General features: G+C 39.9%; 1 protein-coding gene across 1 annotated transcript in view; it reads left to right on the forward strand.

Moving 5' to 3' along the window:
- Positions 1-14,657, forward strand: part of KIF25 (kinesin family member 25) — a gene marked incomplete at both ends in the record, with an annotated part of 40,723 nt that extends 26,066 nt beyond the window's left edge. Inside the window, 6 exons of the mRNA XM_082302304.1 lie at positions 1,511-1,660; positions 2,731-2,907; positions 7,955-8,106; positions 10,603-10,800; positions 13,188-13,343; positions 14,500-14,657. Coding sequence (XP_082158430.1) covers positions 1,511-1,660; positions 2,731-2,907; positions 7,955-8,106; positions 10,603-10,800; positions 13,188-13,343; positions 14,500-14,657 — 991 coding nt within the window. The remainder of the gene's footprint in view (positions 1-1,510; positions 1,661-2,730; positions 2,908-7,954; positions 8,107-10,602; positions 10,801-13,187; positions 13,344-14,499) is intronic.
- Between the last annotated feature and the right edge of the window lie 447 nt (positions 14,658-15,104).

Consider the following 15,104-nt stretch of genomic DNA (forward strand, 5'->3'; position numbering starts at 1 on the left):
CCATGTGGCTTATTAGCCCACATTTGTTTCTAACAAGGAAAGTTTTCAAAATAATCCTCCTGAAATAACTGCTTCTAGGCATGTTTAATATGCAAAAAGTCACTGAAATGCCATATAAGTATTTCATTACTTGAAACTGTACATTTAAAATAATTAGATGAGGGGTCTTCATTGAAATATGCTGGCATGGGATTGAAACTACATTTTTGATATGAGGAAAAACATCAGATAATCAAAAGCAGCTTTTTCAGGTCTGCCCACAGCAGAGGTAGTTTAGGCAGTGAAATTTTATTCTCTGGCAGAAGAGGAGCAAGCCCATTCTTGCAGCTCTCTAGTAGAGCAGATGTTTCTGCAAACTGTGAAGCACTCCTTGTGCATGAAGGTTCTGCTAATGTCATATCTCCAAACAAACAAGATAGTCCAGGGATAGGACAGTCCTATCAGCATAACTGCATGTCTTCCAAGGGTTTTGCTGGCACAGTACTGTGGTCAACATCGAGGTGCTGGCAGGGGCAGCAGAGCAGGCACAGCCAAGAAGGGGCAAAACTTCAGCTGCACAACACAGTGTTGGTCCTCCATACAAAGCAGTACTGTGGCTGGATGTGTCTGTGTCCAACCACTTATTTTGCTTAAGATGTTGACTTTGATCTGATTGTGTTAGTAACACACTTTCTAAATAGGATTCATACGTCTCAGTTCAGATCCCTGTGGCACAGACCACAACAGTGCTCACAGCTGTGAACAATTCTTTTTCTGTTATTATTTTCAGCGCAGTGAAAGAGGCTTTTTCAAAGTTCTGTTCATTAGACATATTTACTTGTCTGCTTCAGAAGATGATGTTTCACAGGTTCCTGTTCCTCTGCACTGACATTGTACATTTTCATTTTCTACTTGTCCTTATCAGAGCAGTTCCTGCCACCTTTGTTCCAGAGTAGTCATTGTGTGCATGCTCATTCTGAACTGGTGCTGTTGGTTTAAAATTTGTGTCTCCTATTCTTAGGGGGCTGTCTTCTCTGACTGAAGGCTATGACTGATGAGCCTGCCTGAAAAAGGCTATGAGAGATGAAGAGTTCCCAGCTGTTAAGATACAAGTGCAGTGGGGTTTGCAGCACATCACTGTAACACAAATCAAGCCCATCAATGGTTTACTTTAAAATGCTATACTGTAAACTGCAGTGTTTCAGGAGCTGATTAACAAGCAGCTCAGTAGTGCACAAGCTGGAAGTTGGGCAGGCAAGGAGGTCTAACAGCATCAGTCATTCCAAGCTAAGGATCCCTTAAACGTCTTCTTAGAAGCATCCCTTCAACTCTGCTTAAAAAATAAAATCTGTTTAGGTGATGTTATGAACAGTAATTACTGTCAGACTTTGAGACCTGCAGAAAGAAATCAGGGGCAGTGTATTTATTTTCTTGTTTAAGTTTGTGTTCCCAAATTGTTTGGAGTTTGACTTGCCACCTAACAGACACATTTGGTAATGGTAAAATATATTACAGCACTTCTGGTTTTCAGGTACAATGTGTGTATCATGGCTTATGGGCAAACTGGAAGTGGGAAGACATACACAATGTTGGGACCACAGTTAGAGGGGAACTTAGCATTCTCCGTAAAAGAGGAATCAGAACTTGGAATTATTCCCCGAGCTACCCAAGAAGTGTTCAGGTAAAAATGAAGTAAAGGTTTGCTGTCAGTGGCAGTCACTTTAACTGTATAGAAAGGGTGAAATAATGTTTGTAATGTATTTATCATTATAGATTTCAGCTTCACAATGGTTAATATTTATAGCTTCTCTGACCACCATTTGATATTTGAGGCTTTATACAGGTTTCTAGTCTTTCTCCTGCTTAATCTGATTTTCTAAGACAATAAGATTATGCAGTTTTACTGTGTGTTATCTGTCCATCTGGCTTTCAGACTCTTAATTAAACTTTTGAAAATATTTTAACCATAGTTGTGGGAGTCCAAAAGACTATTAAGTTCCTAAAAGTTTTGTGAGAATTGACAATTGGAATACATGAAGAAGATTTAAATTAGAAGCCAGTCCCAAGGAAGAACAATAGTAGAATTTTTAACTACAGTCTGTTCTTGTTTTAAGAGTTCTTAGATTTTTATAGTTGAACCTAATACAGGATTGAACTGATATGCTCCTATGTTACAGTAGAAGAGCCATTAGAAGTTTTTCCAGCTAAGCCTGTTTCTTTTGGAGAAGGGTATAAGATAAATCAAAGAACCAATTTCGTATGAGAATAACTGTCTAACTCTGAATACTCTCCTGAATAGAGAAGCCCTTAATTTGTGGGTTTTCTGAGGCTGTGAACAGATAACTTCTTACAGATATAGTTTGCCATCTCTGTCTGTTCACTGCTTGCACTCTGCCAGATTTTATACTCTGAGTTCTGAGTGCAATAACTGCCAGCAGAGAAATGGTATAAAAAAAATCATGAGGTGGGAGGCTAGTGGAAAAAAAACAAGCTGGCACAGCTGTTTGGGAAATTAAATTCTATTTACTTCTTCATGTATAAATAAACTGTATATTCTGATTCTTCAAGTTAACATTAACATATGGATGAGGCAAATCCATGGCTGCAGATACTTAGTAAACACTTTATCAGATTGTAATTATATTACAATTAAAGAATAGATCTCTATTTACAGATTGTTCATTTGGGGTTGGACTTCAACATTTTTGGGCTTTCTTCAATTTTTTTTCTTTTTTTTTTTTTATTTGCCAGGCTTATTTCAGAAAAGCCCCAAGGAAGTTACTGGGTTGAGGTTTCTGTTGTAGAAGTGTATAATAATGAAATTTTTGATCTTCTGGCCAAAGACAGTTATGGAAAAGCATTTGGCATCAAACGTGATGTTGTCACAACCAGAGAAGGGAAGAGCGATGTGCCATTGCTGACGCACGAGTAAGTACATGGCTTGTTCCTACCATTGGTGTTAATGCCATGAAGAGCTGTCACAAAGCTGCATTATTGGCACCAGATTGCTTCTGAATAATGAGTTCTTACCATATGTAAAAGAACAGTTCTGTTTCTGTTAGCTCAGTCTATTAGATTGCTGTTGGCTGCAAATGTCAAAACACTTCCCAGAAATAACTGTACAATTACTTTGCATTATACTCCTGTTTTAAGGAGTATAATGTGCCTTTCACTCAGAATGCCTGAAGATTGCTGCATATTTTGTTGTTGCTGGATCTAGGGCATCTTGTCAGCTGTAGAAGAAGAAGAGATAATCCAGTCACAAAGCACTTTCCATCCAGTCTTACTGAATTATAAAATTTACAGATTATAATAGAAATTTATGTACCAGTTGCAAATTTTTAAGCAGCTGTAGGGTTTTAGCTCTCCCTTTATGGGTTAGAGTTAAAAAAATTATAATAAGATTTTAAGTGATCTTTTAATACAAATACTCATCTTAATATTGCTTAATATTCAGTTTTCGTAACTGGAGGTGTTAAAGCTGGATTTGTTGTGTTGGCATTTGAACTTGTAGGTCTTGAAAATTGAGGTTCTTCAAACTAAAACCTAAAAAGCAGCAAAGCTTCTCACCATTCACTTTTAAGATGTACCTTCCCAGCATCGGTGTATGCCAGGTTTGATCCTTATTTACACAACTTGACAGTGTAGGAAGAGGTAGGGTATTTAAGGCTACAGCTATACTTTAATGCCTTCTTTTACTTACTGAGCATTACAAAGACTTGTTCTAGTACTCATGGGAATGATTCTTGGCATTATGTAAGTGTGGCATATAAAGCAGATGTACAGTGCTTTCTTGTTATATATAAAAAGCTTACCTGGGTAGTTAGGTGTTAAAAATCATGTGTTCATAAAATTTCATCCATTAACACAAGAGAATCTGTTTCAGGTGCTTCATTTTAGTAATGGCTATCACAGAATGTCCTGAGTGGGAAGGGGCTCACAAATCGTAGAGTCCAACTCACAGCCCTGCACAGAACAGCCCCAAGAATCACATTCCAGTATCTGGCCACCCCCTGGGTGAAGAACCTTGTCCTAATATCCAGTGTAAACCTCCCCTGATACAACTTGAGGCTGTTCCCTCAGGTCACCAAAGAGAAGAGATGGGTTCCTGCACCTCTGCTTCCCCTCACAAGGAAGTTGTAGCTGCAGTGAGGTCTCCTCTCAGTCTCCTCCAGGCTGAATAAACCAAGTGACCTCAACTTCTGCTCACATGGCTTCCCCTCTAGGCCTTTCACCATTTTTGTGGCCTTTATTCAGGCCTTACACTAGTAGAATCAGCATTAGCTAGGGAAAAAAAAAAAAAAATAGGACTAGCAGTACAAGTGGTACCAGAATCGTGATGGTACCCAGTGGAATTAAACTGGACATCTCTCTATGAGTACCCAGCATGAGAACAGATTCCAGAAGGGAGCATGTGCATTATCGAGATGTCTAAAAACATTAAAAAGTGTCCTGCTCCTTGAGTAAATAATGTTTATGAAAAGGAACATCTTGCTCTATTGAAATGTTTAGAAGAGCATTAGTGTTTTCTATGTTTCTGGAGAAAAGTGATGTTTTTCTTCACTTCTCTATAATAATTCTTGTCATGGTCTAATCTCTACTTTTCCAGTGGGAATTAGCAGTCAGATATGAAATGTATCCCATGCCAATTAAAATAAAATGCAGCCTCAGTGGAAATAATTTTGTCCTGTGGGACTTAGTCACATAAGCTGACCAATAGTTGGTTTATCTGGGTTTAATGCTATTCCCAGCAAGCCTTGATAAAAATACAAGAATATACTGGAGGATTGTGCAAACATACTTTTATTCTACCTAGTGATACACATTTATTGATTTGTACTTTCTAGCAATTTAATTGCTCATAGAAAAGTGGGAGCCCAGAGAAATTGTCAAGTGGTTTTCTTCATTGTAGGAGCTACAGAACTTCTTTCTTTCTATGAAATAATAAGCACTGCAATATTCTTGGAAGGATTAACATTTGTATCTAGGGTATGCCTGCTCTTTGGTCTTGAGGTTAAATACAATTTCCATAGAAATTCTGCAAGCTTGATTGCACTCTGCATGCTCCATAAGAACATGGAATGTATGAAAAATGACTGGAACTTAAAGTGATGAATCCTCTTGCCCTTTCTGTCTGTATTATGCTGACTGGTGGGTTTCTCTGTCTCTATTCTTGTATTTTCCCAACTGTGACTCTACTCCAACTTTTAGTATCTAGCTAAGGCTCTGCTGTCAAGGGAATGAAAAACTCCTGAAAAGGCTGGGAGCAGAACATAACCTGTGTGTGCTGAATCTTTCTTGGAGGAGCTAATTTTTTACTTTGACTAGACAGGAAAGGAGCCACACAACTTAGAAAATGAAGATGGGTGCATGTAGTGTAGGCATGATGGGAGTTGAACTTTCCCTGTTTCATCAGAACCTCCAAGTAGTTTTTAATTATGGTATTTCAGTAACTAAGATGCTGGCCTGGCATAATTTTATTCCTGAAAAGTGCCTGTTCCACTTCCCAAGGGAGCTTTGCATAGCTAGTGGGTGACCCATCTCTTTTCATAGGTTTTGGGGAAGGGAGAGGTGAGAAGCAGCAGGACTTGTGCCATAGAGACACAAAAAAATGACCTGCAATAAGGTTTCATGTGTCCTTCTAGTCCTTCTAGTTAATAAAATGGCTGCTCTGTTTATTTCTGTAAATTTTAATTCATGGCGCAGGAACCTGGCGCCTTGAACTAAAACTCTTAAAAGCCACTTATCTCAGTCGGTTAATACTAAATTCTAATGCAAATATAAATAAAAATATGGACTTGTATCTCAATTACAATGCAAGCAGCGAAAAAAGTCCAATTTATAAACAAGTTATATTAATAATTACACAGAAAGGTTAATAAGAAAAAACAAACCCAAACAAAGTAAGGGAACCATTGAATGAGGCCACCCAGCTGCCCAAAATCTAAAGTAAACAGCTCGTGCTTTGAATAAAAACACATCCTCATTTATGATAATATTTCATCTAGAATATATTGGCCTGCTGGGTCTCATTGGCTTCTCCATATATCCATTAAAGTACAGTAGTCTCTTTCCTGCTAACATGTTCATCTTACTGAATCACAAAAACCTCAGTCTCTTTCTTCTTTTATAGCTTGGTTGACTTTGGAGAACTTTCAGCATCAAATTTTTAATGTAACCACAACAGGGCTTCTCTTTGTAGAATCTGGTCCTGGAACGTTCAGCACACAGAGCACGATGAAGTCGTAGAGATTATACGAAAATATTATTTCTGTCAGTCCTGCTGGGGAGCTACTGTGCCAAGGTTGCCACACTGGGTTGGGGATGTTGCTTGTCTTCAAAGCCAGCTGCAGCTTCCCAGCAGTAGGTGACCAGCACTGACAGCACACCCTGAGCCCTGTCTTAGCTGGCAAATGTAGGGATGGGGCAGCAGCTTGGAGCATTGACCCTTTGCCAGCTCCCAGCAGCAGTTTGCAAAAGCTGACAGCCTGGTGCTGGATCCTAGCCAAGGCTGCTTCCCTGTCAGGCCTTCCAGTCCTGGCTGACTAGCCACTGGAAGATGCAGTTCAAGACTTGGGAAGGCAGGATGCGTGAGGCAATAGTCAGATCACCCCAGTGTGAGGCTTTGACTGTAGGAACTAGAGCCACTGGTTCTCTGCTGGCACCAGGTCAGACAAGCAGGAGACATCCCCAGTGGGTGCCGGAGGCAGCGGTGTCACAGTGGAGGCCAGCATGTGTGGCTCAGGATTGACTGGGCAAGTCTGTAGTGATTGTTTACCTCACGCAGCCCTGGATACACAGGGAACTGCGCTGAGGTGGCCGCTTCTCCTGAGCGCCTACAGATATGGTGTGGCCAAATGCTTTTCTGTTCTTCAGATGCCCTTGCTCTGGTTTTTGAGGAAATTGTTTTAGTTGAGTGTAGTTTGTTTTCTTTTGTTCTTCTGTCTCCAAACTCTTCAAGTATGGCTCTTAGCATAAAATAAGCTTTTGCCCAGTGTGACTTTTACTGAAATCAGCCAAATCTAAGTCATAAAGACCTTGCCTAAACACATGCTTGTTTTTGCTGACTGCAGCGTTGTGGAACCAAGCCTGAGGCCTGTCATGAGAGTTATTAATGGTTGTGTTGTTACAGAGCATTCAGTGACCAGGCTATGATACGCAGTTGTCATTTATAGCCCCACTTAAAAACAATTATTTAGGTGTTCTACCTTCAGTGATTATTGAAGATGGCAATACTGAAAGAAAAGGGTAGGTACTCTTATCTCATTTGTTTTAAACATTGCAAACCTAGGGAAAATCTTTATCTAACCAGTTTATTTCATTTTCTGTGTTTAGTTCACTGTGTGCGTTAGGTCTTTGCCCTTTGATTGATCATATTTGCAGCACTTCCTTTAACAGGAAAACAGATAATATGAGATAAATGGTCGATAGAAACTTACGTCTATCTATTCTGACACTGTGCTCATTGAACAGTGGAACTGAACTTTTTTCCAGGGATTCTGGATTTAATTCCAAATGTGAAATATGACTTCCAGAGGCCCAGAGAATTTTTGGGGGGTTTTGCCTAATTCTGTACCTAAGAAAATGAGCTACCTTAGCATAAATTGGACAAATCCACTTCTGTAAGACCAGAGATTCCAGCAGTGTCTTAACCTGTGTCTTTTCTTCCAAAGTGTGGAGATGCAGAAATTTCCATTGCCTCAAGAGCTGAGCAACAGTACCTCTGGACCTGCAAGGCTGGCAGGCCACTTCTGCAGCACTTTCAGGCTGCATCACAGCTTTTGTCTTGAATTTTCATCTTTATCCCACCTGAAAAAGTCAAAATACAGTTGTTTGTGCAGCTCAAAACTGAGAGTAGTATAAGGAGAAGAGCAGGGAAGTGGAAGTGCTGAGATTCTCATTCAAGTTGTCAGCTTTCTTGTGTGATTTTTCCTTCAAGTCAGTTAAATATCCTTTCTGTTTCTTTACTTCTTAGGACTGTTAAAAATGCATCGGAATTTTTGCATCTAGTCAATAAAGGCCTACAGCTGAGAGTCACACACCCAACACTGGTGCATGCCCATTCCTCTCGTTCTCATCTGGTAGTGACATTGACCATAACCACAGTTGTCTTTGGAGATAACTTTGGTAAGTAGAATGTTACTAAAATACATCTAGAGCCAATTGTTTTTAGAAAAACAGTCTGTGGACTGGGAGATCTTCCTGTTGCTTTTTCTTCCTTTTTCCAATGTTTGATACATTCCCTCAGTTCTTTTCCATTTTTCTAACTTCTTCGTATCTCCTTAAATAACAGACCATTTTCATGTTTGAATGCTGCTTTCAGTTTCATAAAATCTTAGCACTTTTCTTTATATGTCTTGACTTAGAGTTGTTGAAGTTTTATTGCATGAGGCAACTAATAAATAAATGTTATCAGAAAGTCATAAGGTATAAGATAGTAAAGATCTTGGTAAGATAGGTACTCAAAGTAGTTAAATTACTTAGAATTACTAATTACATGTCGTACAAAGTTTGTGGTTAAGCTAACCATAATTTTAGAGATCATCATATGCTTTTGGGTGAGAAAGAATTAAATTTTTTTACCCTCTGCCTTGCAAAAATGTCCATCAAATTCAAAATCCTTTCAACTGTTAATAATAGGCTACTGTATGAAAGGACAAAATACTTGTCTAATTTACTATGGAAATATTGATATTTCTACTTTTCACTACTACACCAAGACTTACCAGTTTATTGGTTGAGGAACAACTTCCTTTTGGGACTCTGGGGGGAACTTTGTTTTCTTTTGCTCATGTTATAATTTCAGGCTCTCTGTTTGAGTGCTGGGCCCATCTCCTTCATACTCTGCAACAACAATGTGATTTTAGAAAGTGGGAAATATTTAACATTTTTTTACCTTAGATTGCTATCAGAAATTAAACCAACTGTATCAGCAAAGCAGAACAAACAGTGCCCTCACTTACCTATGGGCCTTGCCAAAAGACACAGTTACTTCACAAATTGCAGCTCCAGCATTCCTGATGTTAACTCGCTCCAGATTCTCGTCAATTAGACTGATGGTACTTTTCTACACTCAGAGTTTGCACCATTAGCACAGCAGCCATCTTGTCTAGTCCAGAATTCCCTTTGCCACTTCAAAGTGCAGCCACTCCACTGTGCCGGTTGCCTGGCAGCAAAGCTCCACAGAAATGTCTAATTGTTGTTGAATGCAGACTCTGGCTTTTGACTCACAGCACATGGATGAAGATGTGCATTGTAAGGGAACAGAGCAGCACTGCTGTTGGGACCTCACTGCAGCAGTATGTGACAGCGCAGCCTGCCTTGTTTAAAAGGAAAGGATCCTGATTTAAAAGCCAGGTGCCATTGTTGACATCAGATATCTAAGATATCATCAGATATCTAAGCCACTAAATAAAGTTCTAAACTCTGTGATGAGCTCTGCACCTTAAGCCAGGGTTGACAAGCCAGCACTTTTCCAGGTTTGATTAAGGTAGCATTTTGGTCAGAATTATCTCTTGTTTAAGGAGAGCTGTTTCTTAATTTCATTGTCTAAAACTGAAGAGGAGTGAGAACACTTGGTTTGAGACTTTATAGCCTGAAGCCATTTATTCTGTGTAAACCAACACAGCAGCTCTGCCTACACTGCGAAGAGCTGGCTCATGATTTAGCAGCAGCTTACTTGGAGAAGTACAGAGCTCTGCAACGCAAGTCAGTCTTCTCGTCAAGTTTTGCAGTTGGAAACTTGCTACTATTCCAACTAGAACTCTTTAAGCACTGAAGGAAGTCTGCTGTCTCTATGACTTGTAGCAGAATATGTGCCTCTTATTCTTTCATGTCTTTCAGAGAGAGAAAGAAAGAGATAGATGAAAACCAAAACGTAAGAAAAAAACAAAACTGCTTTGGGAAATCCATTTTGCATATATTCCTGCTAAGCTAATGTGAAAGCAGCTTTCCCAGAGAATCTTTATCTTCCTTCCCAGCACAGAGAAAGCCAGATGCTTCTGCTAAGGAAGAGGAAGGATATTAGTAGGTAACCAACCTGAAGAAGTGGGAATAATACTACTGAGGCTGATAGCTCATCACGTGGAGATCTTGCAGCAGGATATGAGGGCTGAAGGAAGTCTAAGGGGAACAGCAGCAAAGGACAAAATAGAAGAGGCAGGATGGAGATTTTTTTTTTCCCAGAGCACCGGCAGGTGATATTTCAAATACATAGAACCAGATTTCAGAGCCTACTGCTCCCAAACATCTGAAATCTGCAACTCTAGACTTTGGTTGCAATCAGTCTAAAAATTTGAAAAAAGCCTCTTTAAAGTCCTTACTGGACTCCCATTTCTTGTTTTCCACATGGATATGTGAACAATAGGGATATTGGATACAACACAATCTACACCAAAACTTGTTACCAACTGGTACAATAAGTTTGATGAGTAAAACCTTAGATAAAAAGAAAAAGTAATTTAGAAAAAGTCATGCCTGTGGCATGGATTCTGACTTGTATATTGCTTTTGTTAGAATTGCCTGAAGCAGCAGATACTGTACATCCCCTATTGATGCCCCATTATTTTTCCCATCTCAATTATCAGTGTCAGTGAGAAGCTCTTGTTTTTTTCCATTAACCAGGTACTTTATGGGAAGATGAACAAACTAGTCAGAGACTAACTAAAGAGTCTTCCTGCACTTTTCTACAAAGAATGAGAGACAATAAATCCACCTCTTCTTCCAGACCCTCTTCTCCAGTGCAATTTGAAGCAACTGAGAAAATGAAGCAAGTCAAAACAAGACTGCAGCTGGTGGATCTGGCTGGGAGCGAGTGTGTCGGTAAGCGAAAGTGTCTGTTCATGGGCATGGATCCTCGTGGATCTAGGTTACAATAGTTGCCTTAGTTCTTTATGGAGGAATACATGCTACCCTACCATCACACAGTGGTGGTTTGAACCCACAGATCCTGGCATCAACAAAATTTTGAGGGCTGACTGATCTGGTTTTACACTGGCATAGTTTAACTCAAAGTATGACCATATGAGCTTGAAATAAGCCCAGGACAGTTACCCATATCATAGATATACTATTTGTTCAGACTGCTTTTATTAGGCCTGTTTTTCTACTCTGAAAATTAGCATGTCTTTGATACAGAAATGTTTAAAGGGCATAAATTATTTAAATATTACAAATATCTGTAATAATTGAAATCACCATGTGTGGATTTTTCTGCTTTATTATGGAAAAAGTCTTGGAGGAAATTAGTGTTGAAAAGATAATATTGTTTTCATTGTTTCTTCAAAGCATTTTCCTTCTGCCTCCTCTATGCACACAATAATTTCAAAAACTTGATTATTTCCTAAAGGACAAGTTTTCTTACCAAGAAAAACCATGCAGCTAAATGTATCATTCCAGAAATAATGTTTTGAAAAGTGAACCAGTATTATGAAAGAGTCTTTTAGTTTACTGCCAAGAATTCTTGCTGTTGCTCACTGTTAAACTTTTGTTCTACAGAGAAACCTAATATAATACGTTATTTTTTCATTTGCCCTAAATGCTGAAAACATGTAATTGAGCAACAGGGTGTGTGTTTGTTCTCTCAGTTAAACTAGGACAAACATTTCCTTGGTCTGGGGCTCGGCAGGCCAGATCCTCTAGTGAAGGCAGAAGAGCTGTGCTCACATCAGTGTTAGATGTGGCCCAGCACACGCAGCAGACTGACTGACCTCTGCCATCAGCTGTGCTGGTGGACATATTCTGCTGGAAGTGAGGGCAGTGTTAACTCGTAATTGTTTTAAAATGTGGACAAATCTAAGTGAGCAGCAGTACCTCAGGCTTCTCACACACATCAGCACCTGGCCCTGTTGGCTCTACAGCCAGCCTGGGTCATCTGCAGCATTTACAAGCCACGTGGTCCCTTTTTAGCAAGCTATGTTTCACTTTGAAAACTCAGCTAAATGCTTTGTTGACATTCATCTAACCAAATGTAGAGAAACAGCAGTTTAAACACATACCCCCTCCCCTATTTGCAGTTTTCTGCTGTAGGGGGATAGCTGTCCACTTTTCCTTGATATACAAGAAGCCTAGGGATGGCTGTATACATAATGACCCCAGTAAAGTTAGCCTGAGATTCATCCTATCTTGGATTGTTATTCACTCTTTGGCAGGGTCTTCCAAACTGTTTTGCTCTCTCTCTGACAAGAGACTCTACCACTCCAACCTCATCCTCTCCCACAGTCACAGTTCTCCAGCCCTCCCTGTCCAGACTCCTGGGGTTTTTGCTATTACTTCACCTTTTCACATTTCCCTCTTGGACTCCTCATTTGCTCTCCCAGTTTGGAAAATGCTGGCCTAAGGGGAAATCAAGATCTCTAGTCACTCCTTGTACCTGTCTAGAGATGGGAGAGTAGGCAGTAGAGGAAGTTGTTGGCTCCATCTGATCATCCCACGGCCATCAGCTCTGCCTGACATGGATCATGTGCTCTGGGTAAGGAGGAGTGACTGTGGGTGCCTCTGTACCTCATCCACTATCCTGAAGAAAGCTTGAATTTGAATAATGTGATGCTAAATGCTAATAGCATGGTAGAGGTAAGGACAGCAGGAATTAATTACTCTTAACTGCAACCTCATCCAGACTGATCAAAGAGTTGAGCTTGCAGCACCTCTTTGAATTGGTGCAATGTGTTGCATAGACCAAACCTTTACAGTGTTGCTCAGGGCAGCATGGCCACATACAACCGTGCTGGGTGGGTGGTAGAAGGGCATCATTTTCCTTTATCCATTTCCTTACAGAAAATCATGCCATAAAGCACCACCTCATAGGATTAGGGGAACACAAATACTTCATACTTGTGGGTGTTGTACAGTTTTGTTTCTGCAGCTTGTGCCATCAGTGCCTCTCCTCTTTTTCCTAAGGGATACAGATGGGGCAGCTAACTCTTATAAAAAACGATGAAACAAAACAGGCTTCTCTTTGGTGGCATTGTGGACTCACATTTTCAAAAGTGGTGTTATTTTGTCTGATCTTAAGGTATTCCTACTTTCTTGGTTCCTTGTTCTTAATACAGGTGGAGCCAAAATGCATTGTACATCTGAAGAGATCAACTTTAACATGAGATGCTTTGGACCATCTGTACACAATGAATCTTTTTTAACCTTTCCTCCACATTACAGTTTTGAAGCAGCTTTGCTTAGTGTTACCACTGCATTTTCCTGTACTGTGCCAGGTATGTCTGGAGTGACAGGGGCAGCACTAAGAGAGACCTCCTTCATTAACCGCAGCCTGTCTGCCCTGGCTGACGTTCTGGGAGCGATAGCAGAGCAGCGAGCTCACGTCCCGTATCGGAACAGCAAACTTACACATCTGCTTCAGGACTCTGTAGGTGAGGGATTATTCTGACTCCTGTTTAACAATATAGATTTCTTCTCCTAATTTTCTGCCCCCTCTTTGCTGTGTAAAACTAGATGATCATCTACTCTTTGCTTGAATGTGGCCTCTATTTCAAAGACTCTGGCTCTGGAGTGTGTGAGTACACAGTGACAGTTCTGAACTCCTTCTGAATTTAGCTAAACCTTGCAGTTTTGAAAGCTCAGCTGAAGAACAACATCGCCATAGGATCATGTGAAGGGTAAAAATTGCATTTCACTGGTGTTTCATGTCAGGTACAGTTTAAAAGTTAAACCTCAGTCTTTATTACTACAGGATATAATCACATACTTGCACATTCCTTACCATTGTGCCCTATAGCAGCGAGACAAAGGAGGAAGACAGGACATTGCACTGTGCTACAATTTCTTTTTGTGTTTGGGTCACTTCCTTTTCTTTAGCTCCCCATCTACGCAGGAGGAGTTTTAAAGCAAGTGTTATTCCTGCAGTACTGTCAGGTTTGTGTCCATTTTTCTTCGGCCAGCAAATATTAGCCCTTACGCTTTTAATCTCCAGTTCAAGACATTGACAGTGAATGAGGTAACAATTCTTCAGAGTTTCTGAAATACTATGAATTTTTGCTTAAGCTTTGATTTTCATTTAGTACTGAAGTCCCTACTGTGAAAAGGGAAAGCCAAAAAGAGAAGTGTTTTGTGGGTGCTGAGCCTGATTTTAACCAAGTTGTATGACTTCAGTGAAGTGTTGAAAATGGCAGTTTCCTCCTTTCTTTAATCATTGTAAACTTCAAGTCTGTTTTGTTTTATTGTCACACAAGATATTTTGCCATTACCCTAAATTTACAAACATTTGACAAAACTTAAATTAAGTATCCCGACCCATAACATACATGCTGATTAACTGGTGAAGCTAAAAGGGGAAAAGAATCTACATTACAATTTGTGAAACGCTTGGGGGCAAATACCATATTGTTAGATACAGACTCTCCATGAAGGAACTGTCTGTTTCAACAGCCCTCTTCAGGAGCAGTCTTCTGCTTCATGAAAGCAGTGGTAACCTGTGCTCACTGTTGTGTAGATCAGTATGGTACCAGTGTATAACTTACTGAAAATAATGAGGTAAATAAGTATGTTTTGTCTTTTCCCTGCTTTTAGGAGGTGATGCTAAACTGTTGGTGATGCTGTGCATCTCTCCTGGCCAGAAGTACTTAACAGAATCAATGCAGTCTCTGGGATTTGGGACTCGTGCTCGACAAGTTCAGAGAGGACAAGTCAAGAAAAAAAATTTCCCATTGCCAAGTAAAGCAAAATAAAGCTTAAGACTCCTGTGGATTAAAGTATCATTAATGAGTTCCTCAGACCAAAATGTATATTATTGTCCTTAAGCCATTCTTTTAGATAGCAACTGCCAGATAAAAGAAACAATCCTCAGCATGGCATTAGTAACCAATAAACCTGCTAATGATGTTCTTGCTCCAAAGATAATATCAAGTATTGACAACAGCTACCAGCCCTGATGGAATGGCAGAGAAATAAACTGGGCTTTAAGACCTGTTTTTGGTGATGTGTTTCCTTAGTTCTACTTGCCCTAAGGCAATAGGGCCCTGATTTAGAGTGGTTCTCTTCTGAAAGGCCAAGGGTGCGTTCTGTTTTCTCAGTAGAAGTCAGGAGTCTAAATATCATTCCAGTGCTTCAAAACAAAGTGAAATACTTCCTCCCAGCTTGGATTAAAATGAGACGTCATTTTGGATTGCTCTTCT

This window comes from Coloeus monedula (assembly GCF_965178545.1).
Source record: "Coloeus monedula genome assembly, chromosome: 2".
NCBI lineage: Eukaryota > Metazoa > Chordata > Aves > Passeriformes > Corvidae > Coloeus > Coloeus monedula.